This window comes from Rutidosis leptorrhynchoides, chromosome 1, assembly GCF_046630445.1.
Source record: "Rutidosis leptorrhynchoides isolate AG116_Rl617_1_P2 chromosome 1, CSIRO_AGI_Rlap_v1, whole genome shotgun sequence".
Taxonomy (NCBI): Eukaryota; Viridiplantae; Streptophyta; class Magnoliopsida; order Asterales; family Asteraceae; genus Rutidosis; species Rutidosis leptorrhynchoides.
Genome location: NC_092333.1, coordinates 79,019,090 through 79,036,871, shown reverse-complemented (window position 1 = coordinate 79,036,871; position 17,782 = coordinate 79,019,090). Strand labels below are relative to the sequence as shown.

The 17,782-nt window shown below is 36.9% G+C and overlaps 1 protein-coding gene across 1 annotated transcript; it reads left to right on the top strand.

Moving 5' to 3' along the window:
* Nucleotides 1-10,022: 10,022 nt before the first annotated feature.
* On the top strand, nt 10,023-14,931 carry LOC139886470 (alkaline/neutral invertase A, mitochondrial-like). Its single transcript, XM_071870299.1, has 6 exons — nt 10,023-10,961; nt 11,710-11,875; nt 11,992-12,203; nt 12,317-12,810; nt 14,161-14,209; nt 14,415-14,931. The coding sequence occupies exons 1-6, from the start codon at nt 10,242-10,244 to the stop codon at nt 14,733-14,735; spliced, it is 1,962 nt and encodes a 653-aa protein (XP_071726400.1). The 5' UTR covers nt 10,023-10,241; the 3' UTR covers nt 14,736-14,931.
* Nucleotides 14,932-17,782: the final 2,851 nt, after the last annotated feature.

Genomic DNA, 17,782 nt, shown 5'->3' with positions numbered 1-17,782 from the left:
AACGAACACCAGTTTAGAAACCAATAAGCCTCAATTCAGAATCTGGAGAAGCAAATGAGTGGTTTAGCTAGTTTACTTAGTGAGAGAAAACCAGGAAGTTTACCGGGCGATACCAATAAGAACCCCCGAAATGAGCACGCCAATCTTATTACCACACGGAGTGGTTTAGCATACGATGCTCCAAGAATGCTCGAAAATTCTGATTTCAGTGTTCTGCTGAACAAAGATGATGAACCGATTAAGGAGCCGGAACAAGTGGTTGAAAAGGAAGAACGAGAGAAACCCGTAGTAAAACAATATCAACCACCGTTCCCATACCCAAGAAAGCAACAACAAGAAAGGCTAGAGGCCGAAAGGTTAAAATTTCTAGATATGTTTAAACAAATTAACATAAATATGCCTTTCATTGATGTAATCTCAGGTATGCCCAAGTATGCTAAGTTCTTAAAAGACTTACTTACTAATCGGAAGAAAATGGAGGAACTTTCATCCGTCACCATGAATGCTAATTGTTCCGCAATTTTGATGAACAAAATACCAAAGAAGTTAGCAGATCCTGGAAGTTTTACCATACCATGTCTCCTAGGAGATTTGGAATGCATTAAAGCATTAGCGGATTTAGGGGCTAGCATTAATTTGATGCCTTATTCATTATATGTTAAGCTAGACCCCGGGGTACTAAAACCAACCCGAATGGCAATTCAACTAGTGGACCGCTCTGTTAAATTCCCTCGTGGAATTTTAGAGAATATGTTAGTAAAAGTGGGTACCCTAGTATTTCCGGCCGATTTTGTAATTTTGGACATGGAAGAGGACACATGTGTGCCTCTTATATTGGGCCAACCTTTCCTCAATACCGCTAGAGCTATGATAGATGTTCATGGGTAGAAATTGACCCTTAGCATTGAGGATATTAAGGTCACCTTTTCCGTTGACCATGCCCTGCAATACCCCGAGTCTACTGATGATCAATGTTATTATTTGCAAACCGTAGACACATATTCAGAGTTGTTGCAGGAATTTCTAGAATTGCAAGGTTCGGGAGAATGCATTTTTGCAGAAGGTGATGAAGAGAACATGGTGGAAGAAGTAGAGATATTGACCGCTTTGATGGCTAACGGTTATGAGCCAAATGATGAAGAATACAGAAAGTTGGATTTAAAAAATGAGTACCGATGTAAAACATCGATTGAAGAACCTCACGTTTTAGAACTGAAGCCACTTCCAAGTCACTTGAAATATGCTTACCTTCAAGAGGATTCTACTCTCCCGGTTATCATTTCATCCGAACTCTCTGTAAGTGAGAAGTCTAAACTTGTTTCCATGTTAAAAGCCCATAAAACGGCTCTAGCGTGGAAAATTCATGACATCAAGGGTATAAGTCCCTCTTATTGTACGCATAAGATTTTAATGGAAGATAACTATAAGCCATGTGTACAAAGACAAAGGCAACTGAACCCTAATATGCAAGAAGTCGTTAAAAAGGAGATTGTCAAACTCCTTGATGCAGGTCTTATTTACCCAATTTCGGATAGTCCTTGGGTGAGTCCGGTCCAATGTGTACCCAAAAAGGGTGGCATGACCATTATCACCAACGAAAACGATCAATTAATTTCCACTAGGACTGTCACGGGTTGGAGGGTATGTATTGATTACAGAAAATTAAATGATGCTACCCGAAAAGACCATTTTCCCCTTCCTTACATTGATCAAATGTTGGAAAGGTTGGCAGGAAAGAATTTTTATTGTTTTCTTGACGGTTTCTCAGGATATTTCCAAATCCCTATAGCACCCGAGGACCAAGAGAAAACCACCTTTACATGCCCTTATGGTACTTTCTCCTATCGACGTATGCCCTTTGGCTTATGCAATGCTCCTGCCACCTTCCAAAGGTGTATGGTAGCTATTTTTCATGATATGATTGAAGACTTTATGGAAGTATTCATGGATGACTTTTCAGTCTTCGGTGATTCTTTTAATTCATGTCTTCATAATCTTGAGCGTATGTTGATTAGGTGTGAAGAATCTAATCTTGTACTTAACTGGGAAAAATGCCATTTTATGGTAAGAGAGGGCATTGTTTTTGGTCATAAAATTTCCTCTGCGGGACTGGAGGTGGACAGAGCTAAAGTGGAAGTCATAGCTAAATTACCACCACCGTCGAACGTGAAAGGTGTAAGAAGTTTTCTGGGGCACGCCGGTTTCTACCGTCGGTTCATTAAAGATTTTTCTAAAATTGCGACCCCAATGAACAAACTTCTTGAGAAAGATGCTCCATTTGTCTTTACGGACGAATGTCTTAACGCCTTTAACCTCCTTAAAGCAAAACTCACGCAATCACCCATTCTCATTTCGCTGAATTGTTCAATTCCATTCGAACTTATGTGTGACGCTAGTGACTTTGCTATTGGTGCCGTCTTGGGGCAAAGAATGGAAAAATATTTTCAGCCCATTTATTATGCTAGTAAGACATTGCAAGGAGCCCAACTTAATTACACTACCACCGAGAAGGAACTCCTGGTAATTGTCTTTTCGTTTGATAAATTTCGATCTTATTTGGTACTAGCAAAGACGGTTGTCTATACAGACCATTCAGCATTAAAGCACTTGCTTGCTAAGCAAGATGCTAAACCCCGGTTAATACATTGGGTCTTGCTTTCGCAAGAATTCGACATTGATATTAAAGACAAAAAGGGGGCCGAAAACCTAGCTGCCGATCACCTTTCTCGACTCGAGAACCCGAATCTTGAGGTTCTCCATGAGACTGTTATCCAAGATAACTTTTCGGAAGAAAATCTCATAAAAATTGAGAAAATCGATGATCCTTGGTTTGTTGACATAGCCAACTATCTTGTTGGAGGGTACTTAGAAACCGGTTGGTCACATCAGAAAAGAAAAAAAATTCTTTAGTGACCTGAAATACTACTTCTGGGAAGATCCATATCTTTTTAGGCATTGCGCGGATGGTATGATTCGGAGGTGCGTTTCGGGAAAGGAATGCACTCAAATTCTTCTTGATTGTCACCGTGGTCCAACGGGTGGGCACTTTGGTCCCCAAATTACGGGGAGGAAAGTCTACGAGGCTGGTTTTTATTGGCCTACAATATTCAAAGATGCCTACGCCATTTGTAAGGCTTGTGACGCGTGCCAACAGGCCGGTCAAATCACTAAACGGGATGAAATGCCTCAACAAAGCATCCAAGTATGCAAGGTGTTCGATGTTTGGGGAATTGAATTTATGGGGCCCTTTCCAAAATCTCATTCTTATCTCTACATACTCGTAGCCATTGATTATGTTTCCAAATGGGCGGAGGCAAAACCTCTCCCCACAAATGATGGCCGAGTTGTAGTAAACTTTTTGATGGAACTTTTCTCTAGGTTACTTAAACTAGAAGTACTAAGTGAGGGTTCCCTATTACCTAGACCTTTTCGTTTGTGACTAGTTGATTATCAAGATCAAAGACTTAAATAACAATTGTCTTTGCGTTCGCTCTACACAATTCATTCCTATATCGTTTAATCGTATTGATCTAATTTACCCCCTTGGTCCGGTTTAGTAAACAATCAATCTAAGACAAGTTGATTGTAAATCAATATGATACATCAACAAGAGTTCTCTTTATCAACAACATATCAATTAACTAGATACAAATGATTAAACATCAATAAGCATGGTTCTTTAATTCAAGCTTCAATCTTTCACACATAGTACATACAATCAATAGGATTACATCCAATACCTCGGTTATTAATCTAGACAAACATTATAAAAACTAGCCAACAATCATGGTAACAGACAACATAACAATCAGATTATCAATGGAAATCATTGCTTTAGAACAAGTAATAACCTACAAGAACAATGAGTTCTTGGATGAAGAAGGTTTTGATCTTTGATGCCTTGATGTTGAGCCTCTTCCAAGAGCTTGGAGTTCTCCAATATTGCTCTCAAAATTTGTCTATGTACTCTCTGGTTCATAACTGGTAAAACTGGTCTTCAATCATGAGATTATAAAGTGGAGAAAGTGGGTCAGAAAGTCAAAAGTGGTTGTAACCTACTTCTGGACTTTTTTTTTTTAAACATCAATAAGCATGGTTCTTTAATTCAAGCTTCAATCTTTCACACATAGTACATACAATCAATAGGATTACATCCAATACCTCGGTTATTAATCTAGACAAACATTATAGAAACTAGCCAACAATCATGGTGACAGACAACATAACAATCAGATTATCAATGGAAATCATTGCTTTAGAACAAGAAATAACCTACAAGAACAATGAGTTCTTGGATGAAGAAGGTTTTGATCTTTGATGCCTTGATGTTGAGCCTCTTCCAAGAGCTTGGAGTTCTCCAATATTGCTCTCAAAATTCGTCTCTGTACTCTCTGGTTCGTAACTGGTAAAACTGGTCTTCAATCATGAGATTATAAAGTGGTGAAAGTGGGTCAGAAAGTCAAAAGTGGCGGTAACCTACTTCTGGACGACGTCCTAGATTTTGGACGGTGTCCCATCTTTAAGGCTTGGACGGCGTTCCAAAATCTTAGACGGCGTCCAAGTGTGAAAAGCTGGACGGCGTCCAACAATATTGGACGGCGTCCAGATGTACTGTTGGTTACTGTCTTGTTTTCTTTGTAATCTCCTTTCATTTGGATGAAGCCCCAATCATTTTGGACGAAGTCCAACATATCTGAAGCGTTGTTTTATCATTTTAGAGCGCTAACTTGACCTTATCTTGCATCGGGATCAACCATTATAATATTGCAACTCATATAACCGTCATAAATCATCAAAACTCTTTACAAATTACTCTCCGATACAAATTTGCATATCTTGGCCTATCACTTGTAGAAACGCTTTCAGTAACCTTGATTCGAGAGTATTTTACACGATATTGCGATATATATATATATATATATATAATGTTATTGAGCAATATCAAGTATAATTATATTTAAAGATACTAAATTTAATAAATTATAAAATATAAGTAAACTTAGTTGATTAAATAGGATATGTGTTAATATATATGCAACTGATATAGGTTTGTGAATTTGAGGCCAACCCTACACTTGTTCAATGCCGTCATATGTATTTTTACTACAAAATACAGTATGGTGAGTTTCATTTGCTCCCTTTTTAAATGCTTTTTGTAATATATATTTTTGGGACTGAGAATACATGCGCTTTTATAACTGTTTTACGAAATAGACACAAGTACTTAAAACTACATTCTATGGCTGGATTATTAAACCAAATATACCCCTTTTTAGTCTGGTAATCTAAGAATTAGGGAACAAACACCCTAATTGACGCGAATCCTAAAGATAGATCTATTGGGCCCAACAAGCCCCATCTAAAGTACCGGATGCTTTAGTACTTCGAATTTATCATGTCCGAAGGGAGTCCCGGAATGATGGGGATATTCTATATGCATCTTGTTAAGGTCGGTTACCAGGTGTTCACCATATGAATGATATTTTTGTCTCTATGTATGGGACGTATATTTATGAGAAATGGAAATGAAAATCTTGTGGTCTATTAAAATTATGAAATGATCGATTATGATAAACTAATGAACTCACCAACCTTTTGGTTGACACTTTAAAGCATGTTTATTCTCAGGAATGAAAGAAATCTTCCGCTGTGCATTTGCTCATTTTAGAGATATTACTTGGAGTCATTCATGACATATTTCAAAAGACGTTGCATTCGAGTCGTTGAGTTCATCAAGATTATTATTAAGTCAATTATAGTTGGATATATTATGAAATGATATGCATGCCGTCAACTTTCGATGTAATGAAAGTTTGTCTTTTAAAAACGAATGCAATGTTTGTAAAATGTATCATATAGAGGTCAAGTACCTCGCGATGTAACCAAATGTAATGTATTCGTCCAGATGGATTCGGATGGGTCGTTAGACTGCCAAGGTCCACGTGTCTGCAGGTGGGCTGGATGTTAACGGGCCTGCTTCTGTTGTTCGGTCCATTTCCACTTTTGGGCATGCGGGTGTACAGTCTCCGGGTGGGGGTAAATTAGGGGGTGATGGTTGTGTTTTTGAGATGGGGAATAAGTCGTCTTTTGCTGATAGAATTAGTAATGTTTTGCTTGAGATAAATAAAAAACAATGCTTGGATTCAGGTAGACGGGGCAAAGAAACTTTGGATTTACAACCTACACCGATCCTTCGAGGTAGAAATGACAAGCTCTTTTGTGATTGTGTTTTAGAGTCTTGTGTTGGTTTTTGCAAATCTTGGTATGTGTTGAATAGACGTGTGCCAAAATGTATACTTGAGGCATTAAAGAAAGATGCGGGTGTGAAGAGGAAGGAATCTTGTGTTGAAGGTTCGTTGGTTTTGAAAGATTATGAAGACGACTTGGAGTGCGGTGAAGCAATTCAAAGGTTATTTATGGAATCTAACGAAGAGGGCCCTTCGACTTGTGATACCGATAATTTTTTTCAACAATTCAAAGATCAGGGGTCCCTTCGGTCCCCGGGATTCGTATTGGGTCTTTGTCATCCAAGGTATCTTCGTACAACATCACATCTCGAAAAGGCAAAGGACTTCGTATTAATAAAATCCATGGGTTCACAAAGCGTCCGGATTTGAGGAATGGTAAAGATCCCGCTTAACTTTGTCCTCGTTGTTTTGTGTATTTTAGGTAGATGTTGAAGTTGTTTTAGTGTAATTGTTGTGGTTCTACTTCCGTTCTCTTTATTTGTATTGTGAATTGTTTAGGTAGTCTTGATGTTAGTCTATTGTGGATGGTTTTGGCTCGGTCGGGGTTAACGTCGGTTTGTGGCGTTTTCTTATTTCGAGCCATATGGATTCTTTGTATTGGTTTAGATCTTCATTTTTCGATGAAGATCTTGGTTTTATAGTATTCGTTATTTCCTTTTTTTGCTCGAATAAAAAAAAACTGCATCCTATATATGGAGAGGATCCAATGAGAACTTTTTTAGTGTGAGAACTTTAGAAACTCCAAAATACACCCAAATACACTAAAATTCGAGCAAAAAAAGGGGAATTCGAGCAAAAAAAAGGGAAGTCGAGCAAAAATTAAAAACACGGACGAAAAAAAATCATAGTCGAGCAAATTTTTTATTTTTTTTATTTTTTTTGTTCTAATACCAAAATGTAGAACACAAATTGTTCGAATATCGCATCTTTGTTCGAATATCAACGTGTTCTGCATTTATTTGTTCGACTATCAAAATGTAGAACACAAATTGTTCGTCCGCCTTTTTTTTTGTTCGAATATCACATTTTTTTGCTCGAATAGCACGTTTTTTGTTCGCCCGTGTCCCATTTTTGCTCGAATTTCACCTTTTTTGCTCGAATTTCCTTTTTTGCTCGAATTTCAGTGTATTTTTGAGTTCTCAGGGTTCTCACACAAAAAAGTTCTCATTTGATCCCTCTACTATATATATATATATATATATATATATATATATATATATATATATATATATATATTAGGATCAAGAGGGAAGTAACCAATCGGGGGGAAGCGGGGGGAAGCAAAAACTTTTTTTTTCGTTTTTTGAAAAAACTTTGTTCACGAACATTATAGATGGGATGAAAATATGAACATTTAGTAGAGACACTTTGTGATAAATATTTTTATTTTGGCGGGAAAACGCTCGAAGAAGTAATATTTAACAATTATCGTGTTTTTCGAGCGTATGTTGAGGTTTTAGCTATTGGGGTTTAGATATTAGGGTTTAGATATTAGGGTTTATAGGGTTTAGATATTAGGGTTTAGAAATTTAGGGTTTAGGGTTTAGATTTAGGGTTTAGATTTAGGATTTAGATTGAGTTTTTAACACGAACGGTTTAGAGTTTAGGGTTTAGGGTTTAGGGTTTAGGGTTTATGGAAATAAACCCAAAACACCAAACCCTAAACCCTAAACCCTAAACTCTAAATCGGGCTAAATTTTACTTCACAAAACATGGAAAAAAAAAAACGTTCATATTCTTCACGAACAATATTATCTTGAATGTTATTTTTGTCGATCGTTTTCCCGCCTAAATAATAACATTCATCACGAAGTGTCTTTTCTAAATGTTCATATTTTCGTGTGATCTTGATGCCGGAAAAAAAAAATTCCAAAAAAACGAAAAAAAAAATTTCGCTTCCCCCCGATTGGTTACTTCCCCATTGATCCTGCCTATATATATATATATATATATATATATATATATATATATATATATATATATATATATATATATATATATATATATATATATATAATCGAAGATTTAAGAAACATGAGAACTAAAGAAACACACTTGAAGCAGCGAAGACAAAACACAATATGCCCAAAAACAATAATCAAACTCTCGAAAAAAGAGGAAATCAAAATCCACTAGCATTCTAGGAAGACCCAAAGTACTTTTTAAAATGTTTATACTATTCGTCAAGACCTAAGGGCATTTTAAATAGTTTATATTATTCGTTACGACATAAGGACTTTTTTACCCCGTTTTAAGTACTTAAATTCTCCGGACCAACACTAGTGCAAAAGATAACTTTGTTGAATATATACATTTGATGGTAAGGAGATCTATCAATTATTTGAACGGTTAACGATCTCTACACCATTAAACTTATATTTGTACACACTAGTACACCACCACACCAAATATACAATAAAGTATTATACATTGTATAATTATAAAATAATCTTGTTAATACATACAAATAATAAATAATACACTTCCACTACAATACAATCTATTTTTGAATATTTTGTTGTTGTTATAAAGTGATCTTTTTTTTAACATAAATATTATTAAAAACTCAAACCCTTCTAACAGCTAAGGAGACCAATTTATAACTTATAATAGTTTTAACAACCAATCATCTCACCTGACAACTAGTTCACTTTTATTACAAAACTAGTTATAAGCATAAACACGAATCAAGTCGAACATGAGCTTTTTTATTTAATAAAGTGGATGCGAAGATGATAATATTACAGTATTTTCAAATATGCCAAATAGAAGTCGCAACAATCACGTATAGTTTTTTTTCTTCCGGCGGATGAATGATGCCAAGAATCGAAACATGCTACCCTTTCGGACCAAGCATAGACTTTGGGCCATTGAATATACATCCAAATCTTTATTCCCCCCCTATATATTTCCACGATGTTGCCCCCGAAAAAGATGTGATCAACCGATTCGATTCTACCTTCACATAACGAACATTCAATGGTCTCGATATCAAATCCTCTCCTCGAAAAGTTAAGCCTCGTTGGTAACTTGTCCAGAGCAAGTCTCCAAATCAAAATGTTCACCTTTCGATGGACAAACCTCATCTATCCAGTAGCCGTTGTCTTAGAAGGAAGGTTTGTATCGTTCAAATAAGCCTCCGTCTCCTCTACGGAAAGGATACTATATTTGCTAATGCCCATATCCATGTATCAGTTTCATTTGAAAGCTTTATCGAACCCAATTTCTCCATTAGTGAGGTTTCCAGATCGTTGTTACGAGACCCGATATTATTTCTACACCATGCCCAGTTCCAGCCAAAGGTACTCACTCGATTCGTAATCACACATTCTCATAAGTTATTTTTTGTGTGTGCTAGTGTATTGGCTGATTTGCAACTATTTTATCAATCAAAATCTAATGACTCATTCTATATTGTAGTTATTTTTGTAATAAATAAATAAATAAATAATACTAATAAATAAATTCATATAATATATAATAAATAAAATATAAAAATATGAATAATAAATAAATAATAATATTAGTAATGCACAAATACAGAAATACACGTGCACTGCACGGGTAAATTAGTAAATTCTGCATCCCACTTGTCGAGTTTTTTCGTCACCTACCCAATTTCGTGGAAATATCATAAACTCCGTGTCTATATAAACACCCCCAAAGTACATCATTTTATCCAATCAAAACCAAAAAAAACACACACATACAAAAACCATACACGCACTCGCTTTACAATCATTTTCGTAAGTCCAATTTCCATTTCTGTATTCCTTTTTTATAAATAAATTTATGTATCTTGTATAGTTTATAGATCAAAAGAACGATATAGATATATTTTATACAGGCAGAGAAATCATTTCATACATAACCTCTGTTGATTCAATCTTTTTCTGAGATCAACAGATCTAGGGTTTATTTGTAGATCTGATATATAGATATATACTTTTATAAATATATAGCTATAGATAGATCATTATTGATCAAATTGAAATGGCTAGTTGTAGTTGTATTGGATTAACAACAATGAAGCCATCTTACTGTAGGATTTTAATTAACTACAAAAGATCTTCATTTTTAGGGTTTCAAATACCTAATTGTAATCATCATTCATCTGTAACCAATTTGTCGAAATCTCGATTTAAGTTGCATGGCTCAAGGGGAGTTCATGCTTGTAATAATAAGATTTTAGGGTTTAGAGATGTAATTGATTCGAATCGGAAGGGTTTTAGTGGTTCCGGTTCGAATCGGGGAGGATATGATAGGAGATTCAGTAGGCTTGTATTTAAAGTAGCCTCGGATTATAGGAATTATTCAACATCGATTGATTCACATGTTAATGACACAAGCTGGGAAAAGATTTACATTCAAGGTGGATTGAATGTGAAGCCTTTAGTTATTGATAGGGTAGTAACGAAAGGGGAAAATGAAGAGGAAGTGTTGGATGATAATCGTTCGAATGTAGATATAAAATCTTCGGAGATTAAAGAGTCTGAAATTGAGAAAGAAGCATGGAATTTGCTTCGAGGTTCGGTTGTGGATTATTGTGGATGTCCTGTGGGAACTGTTGCAGCAGCTGATCCAGCTGATAAGCTGCCACTGAACTATGATCAGGTGTTTATTCGGGATTTTGTTCCTTCGGCACTTGCGTTTTTGCTCAATGGTGAAGGCGAGATCGTTAAGAACTTTTTGCTTCATACTCTTCAACTGCAGGTAACTAATATAATTTTTCTATTTTCTGATTTATGCAACTGATTGAGCAAGTTTATGTTCCTGCATTTATCTAGATTTTGATGTCTCCAAAATCAAACTCTGGCTTGTACCCTAAACGTCTGTGTACTCTGCAATCTGCATCATGTTGAAATCTATTGCTGTCAATAGAAATTTTCTATCTTTGATACAATTTTATCCCCACTCACTACCATCATGTTCTTTCATTTCTTTTTGAATCAAGTAATATCATTTATGTGTGCACCATATCAATATGATTTTACAAAATGAGAATGTTGAATAGTACGGTGTCGTTTGTTTTTTAGACTGCAGATCTTATTATGTCTTATGCCTGCGGGCGCTCAGACGTTTTTACTGCAAACTGTTTGTTTTTTGAAGACATACGATAAAATAATGTTTTATTCTGTCTGCAAACTCACAGACTTAGAAATGTGCTTCTAAGTAAGTGCCGCACACAGGATTAAATTAAGTTATTTTGCAGACATAAAAACAAATAGTCTAACATCTTAATCTCTAGTCTGAGATGAGCTTAACTGCTTAAGCATGATTGATTGATGCAATTAAAATCTGTTGGATGTGTAAGTATACAATGTTGCTTATATATAACGCTTTACTAAATGCTAGTTTTATGGCATCACCACCTAAAGCTTAAGTCTTATTAGTAATTGGTGTTACCATGTTATCAAAGTTTAAGCAAATGTGGAATTAATCTTAATTTTGTTCTTTCCAGAGTTGGGAAAAGACAGTTGACTGCCACAGCCCTGGGCAGGGGCTGATGCCGGCTAGCTTTAAAGTTCGAAGTGTACCACTTGATGGAAAATCTGGCCAATTCGAGGATGTTCTGGATCCTGATTTTGGTGAATCAGCAATTGGACGAGTTGCACCCGTTGATTCTGGTAATTTTTTGGATAGTTTGTTCAAGAGGTTACTTGCATGGCTGCCATTTGATCTGTTTTTTGGATTTTAGCCTTTTTTATTACAATATCAAACTGATTGTTGACACCTTGGCTAGGTTTGTGGTGGATAATTTTGTTAAGGGCTTATGGGAAGATCACAGGTGACTACAGTTTGCAAGAGAGGGTGGATGTTCAAACGGGGATAAGATTAATACTCAAATTGTGCTTGGCTGATGGGTTTGATATGTTCCCTACTCTGTTGGTGACTGATGGCTCCTGTATGATCGATAGGAGGATGGGTATTCATGGCCACCCTCTTGAAATTCAAGTAAGTTATCTTCTAAACAACTGTATGACCCATTCACAAGTAAATGTGTAATTTAATGCCTACAATTCTTGCCTGCATCAGTTGCTTAAAAAAAACTCATATTGTGTATACAGGCATTATTCTACTCGGCACTACGCTGCTCACGAGAAATTGTAACTGTCAATGAAACAACAAAGGATCTTGTAGCAGCCATTAACAACAGGCTGAGTGCTCTCTCGTTCCACATTCGTGAATACTATTGGGTTGATATGAAAAAAGTCAATGAAATATACCGTTACAAAACAGAGGAGTACTCAACTGATGCCATAAACAAATTCAACATCTACCCAGAACAGATCCCTTCTTGGTTAGTGGACTGGTTTCCAGAATCTGGTGGCTATCTCATTGGCAACTTACAACCAGCTCACATGGATTTTAGGTTTTTCACATTGGGTAATTTGTGGGCCATTGTTTCTTCATTGGGTACACCTAGACAGAATGATGGAATATTGAACTTGATTGAAGAGAAATGGGATGATCTTGTAGGTAGCATGCCTCTCAAGATCTGTTATCCTGCACTCGAGTATGAAGAATGGCGTATAATTACTGGTAGTGATCCTAAGAACACGTAAGGCTCAATGATGCTTTCTTTGAATTCTTTTTCTAGTTATCAGCCATAGAAGTCGCCAAATGGGCAACTTGGACCGGGTGGATAACGGTAAATAAATTTGGGACTTTCATGGCACAGGTTAGGTTGACTTGAAACAGTATTTGTCCAAGTTTTTTTCAAAAACAGTTTTGGCGTTGGTTGGAAATAAAAAATTATTATGTTTTCAATGAATCTAATTTCTTACTAAAATTAGGGATGGCAATGGATCTAAAAAAATCCGAGATCCGCGGGTACCCGCGCCTGTGATGGGCGGATAAAATCAAAAATCTTTACCCGCGGGTGGGCGATGGATTTAATCTTGTACCCGCTAGCGGGTCGCGGGTGGGTGATGGATGTATTACATCCGTCGCGGGTAAAATCCGATCCGCGAATCCGATACACCCGTTTGAAGAATCCGCGGATATACCCGTTAAATATCCGTTAAATATCCGCGGATCCTTACATTATTGTAATATTCGTTGACTTTAAAAAAAATTTAAACAATAACATAGAAATTTGGTGATCGATCACTATTAAATTCCAGTAGTTTGATGCGTGCAAGTAGTACTAGACTACTAGTATAACGTATTTCGAGTAATTTAACTTATATTGGTGTAGCTTCTAATAGAACCGGGGGTTGGCTAAGTCATTAAAATGTGTCAGGCTCGTGTTTTAGTCTCTTTTCTGCATTCTTCATTTTTCAGTATTAGCCTAAATGTAATTTAAGGGCCTGTTTGTATGTAATGCACATCATACGTTGTAAATATTGTTTATCTTTATAAATTTTATAGCTTTAAAAAAAAAATAGATACGAATGTAGTACTAATTTATGAAAAAGATCCGCGGGTAAATCCGTAGCCCGCGGATATCCGCGGGTACGGGCGATGGATCCAAAATTAAATCCGATAATGAAGATTCGCGGGTTGACGGGTTGACAAAAAATCCGAGGGTACGGGCGATGGATCCAATGGATCCGCATCCACGACCCGCGGGTGCCATCCCTAACTAAAATGACTATAGAGGAGGCTTTTATGCTTGTTACTCTAATGGAAACAAAAAGAGAACCTTATGTAACTAAATTATAAGTAAATGGGTCTGTATTGCTTCCTTTATCATCATTAACCACAACTTAAACAGCTCGTGTATCAGAAATTGTACATATCTGATTTACAAGAACAATGGGAAAAGCTTGTTAGTTGTCATTGTTTGAGGAAAGGTGTATATAGAAAATAATTATTTAAATATATTATGTTTATAAAGTTAAATACTTTGTATTTAGTTAGAGACACATGGTCTATAGATGTTTTACCTGGGTGTCTTTCTTTGCAGACCTTGGTCATACCATAATGGGGGATCCTGGCCTACGCTCCTTTGGCAGGTATTCTTCATTGCAGATTATATCAAAGCTAGTATCTTTAATTTACTCCAGATTACAATTTGTTTTATTTTATTTTTATTTTCAAGTTGATTGTTGTGGCGGGATCATATTTACTTGATTAAATCAGGATGCATTTAAATTTTCAAGTTGACAAAGTTGATTGTCATCCACATCCTTCCTAATTCTCAATATCTTGTTATTTCAGTTCACGCTTGCTTGTATCAAGATGAAGAGGCCAGAACTTGCAAGAAAAGCGATTGCTCTAGCCGAGAAGAAACTTTCAACAGATAAATGGCCCGAATATTATGATACAAGATATGGAAGATTCATCGGGAAACAATCCCGACTATATCAAACATGGACAATTGCTGGATTCCTGACCGCCAAAAAGTTGTTGGACAACCCTGAGATGGCGTCAAAGCTGTTTTGGGAAGAGGATTATGAACTTCTTGAGAACTGTGTGTGCGGGCTAGGAAAACATGGAAGAAAGAAATGCTCCCGGTCTGCAGCAAGATCTCAAATCTAAACAATCTCACCTGGTTACATTTGCTTGATAATGGATAATAAAGAAAGCTTGTTCATTTTTGAGTCGAATAATTTTTGCTTGACTCGAGGGACTGACTTGTTGACTAAACATTGTATTTCATGCAACTACAATTATTTGTAGATGAATGACTGATTGTTATTCAAATTATACATTAACTACTGGCAACTTTGCTTTATTTCTGGTTCAGTATGCAGTTTCAATTCACAACTAGTATTGTTGTACAACAACAACAAAACTCAATACCACATAAGTGGTGTATGGGGGAAGTGTGATGTAGAAAATCCTTCCCCTATCCGAGAATAAAGACAAGTCATTTCTCCACCCAGAGTCAACACTCTCAAAAGTAGAGGAAGTCATCCCTCTCTCTATTCGACGGATAAAGAGATTGCTTCCGAGAGTACCTCCGGCCTTTAAGTAGGAAAAAGTTTTTAAAAAATTAAAAAAATATAAAATAAAAATAATTAGACGCCATGGAAATGGTAGAATCAAATTTTCACGGGTTTTAAATCCTGACTGGAATTTAATTTAGTCTCTAAGAGTCAGTCAAGTCGCCAATAAATTGACGATTATCGTCGACTCAATAGAGCCGTATCACAACTAGTATTGTTGTAATCCAAGAATATGTTTGGCTAGAACAGCCGATAGATACAAGTTGATGTTTGTAGTTAGAATATATGCAAACTTAAGCTGTCTATTATCTTGATTTAAATCCTTTAACTCCTTCAAAACTAAATTATTTTATTTTTAATCGTTTGAAGACCAAATATTTCTGTATGCGGAGACCAAGAATGTAAATGATAGCAACACACGATTACACATAGACAGGGTGTTTGGCACACTTGCTTGCTTTATTTTCTACAGTCTCTAGTTTCTAATATCGTTCGGCAATAACAAACTTTTAAGAGCTGAAGTCGATGAGCTACGTAACTTGTATTCTGCCCACGTGAAAGCTCTATAAAGTACTTGAGTTAGCTTGAGTAGTTAAGGATGGCAAGTGATCATTGCTAGTGCACCAAAGAAGACAATTGACAATCTAGACTGATCAGGTAATGCATTAGCCATCACACAGTGTCTGACTCAAACCTTTCGTTTGCCATTGACAATCTCAATTTTTTTTTTCTTTCAAAAATAATGGATAGTATTACGGAGTATTATTCAAGGAATTTCATCAATGGATGAAAACCCCTAGACCATTACAATCAAAGGAAACAAAACGTGACGAAAAGCTCGAAGAGAGTACACCAACCTAACTAAAATGCTAAATCGAACCAAGCCTTACGAGCCAAACAAACAACATGAGACCGACCTTTTAAAAACACATGACATCACCGCACCACAAACAAACATTAAATCTTCAACACAACCAAACGAACCAAAATCAAACGAACGTGTGTGTTACGTGCAAATGATGAGGGTCGTTGAAAGAAATGATCTACTGATGCCAAAAAAAAAAAAAAAAAAAAAAAAATCAAGCTAACAAGAAATCAGACTAACAAGAATACAAACAAACTAAAAAGGCTTTGGACCACCGTTTTTGTTGTTCGCCTCATCTGGCTTTACAATCATTCAATTTATCGCTTTTATTTTTTTTTTGAAAGGCAATAATAATTATATTAAAAAAACTAGCAAGATGCTAGGAGATACTCCGTACAAAGTAAGTTACAAAGTCGGTTACAAATCACGACTTACACGACAACTCACGACTTCAAAACTCGAATTGACTAACACATAAATCTAAAACACGAGTAGAACATATAGATCTTAACACGAGTGGGCTAACTAAGAACCTAGGAGACCACAACATATTACAAGACCACTTAAGGGCAAGCACCCGAATGAAAGCATGGAACCCGACAATAACCCGAAAACCAAACCATGAAACCCACGAAAATCTGAATCAAATATCCAATCTTGCAATCAAATCGAGTGGTGATAATGCAATATGTCAAGATGATTAACAAAGAAATAACCCACGATTATGTTGACCACCACATGTTGTAGATATTCACGACTTGAACGACAAAACCTCCACCGACTGCACCCAGTTGAACCCACGAGAGCTTTACCCACTTGAAGTCACGAAAGACTTTCAACACGATTACTCACACAACAACCACGAACTAGCAACCATAACCCGAAATCGCGAACCTGCAATCACGAAACCCACCACCGCAACCTGATAACCCGAAACACGACGGAGCTAACCCAAAGTACCACAAACCAGACACCCGAAGCCACCAAACCAGAAGCCAAACTCCATACAGATGAGCCGGTCGGAAAATACTCGATCGACCGGAAAACACGACATCCACATGGAGAAGTACCAGACAGCAGCAAACCAGTGGGCAGAGTCCAGTGAGTAAGCAAGTAGAAACCGCCGGAGAAAAGAAATAGTCGGAAAGGAATCTCGCCGGAATTTGAGATTGACGAGACGCAATGAGGTCCGGCCCCTCCAAACCCAACCAACACAAGAAACTACAGAATAGAAGCCTATTCGTCACCTGTAGCTCCATGAAAGTCAAGAAAGCACGAAAACGACCATTGCCGGAAAAACCGCCGGAAAAACGCCAAAGAGATGAAACTTGCCCAAGCCAACGAAAGCAAGAGAAAAAACACCCTCCTTCATACCAGACCATCACCAACCACAGAGAAAGGTGGAAACCCACCTTCCTCGCCGCCTGTGGACGACGGTGGCCGGAGAAAAAAGGCCGAAAAACGAAGATCTGTAAGTCAGGAAGTAGGGAAAGAGGAAAGGGGGAAAAACATACTGAAAAGGAAAAAAGAAAACGAAAGAAAATGGCCGGACCACCGGCGAACCACCGGTGGCCGGAGATGGAAATGGGTGGGCGGGAAAACAGGAGCAAAAAATTTGAAAGGAAAAGTTTTGTTTTCTCACCCATCCTTTTTGTTTGATTTATTGTTTACAAATCTAATGTTCTAGCAGTTATCCAGGTATGATAGTAAGCGTTCTCATTACTACTCCTAATATCCAAGCATAGTTCACCAAAGGACCTATATCCTAGCGG

Excerpts from the sequence above, each read along its gene's own strand:
- LOC139886470 (XM_071870299.1), top strand. The coding sequence starts at position 10,242 with ATGGCTAGTTGTAGTTGTATTGGATTAACAACAATGAAGCCATCTTAC. Across the intron at positions 10,962-11,709 it reads TTCATACTCTTCAACTGCAG|AGTTGGGAAAAGACAGTTGA; the intron begins GTAACTAATATA and ends TGTTCTTTCCAG. Across the intron at positions 11,876-11,991 it reads AGTTGCACCCGTTGATTCTG|GTTTGTGGTGGATAATTTTG; the intron begins GTAATTTTTTGG and ends CACCTTGGCTAG.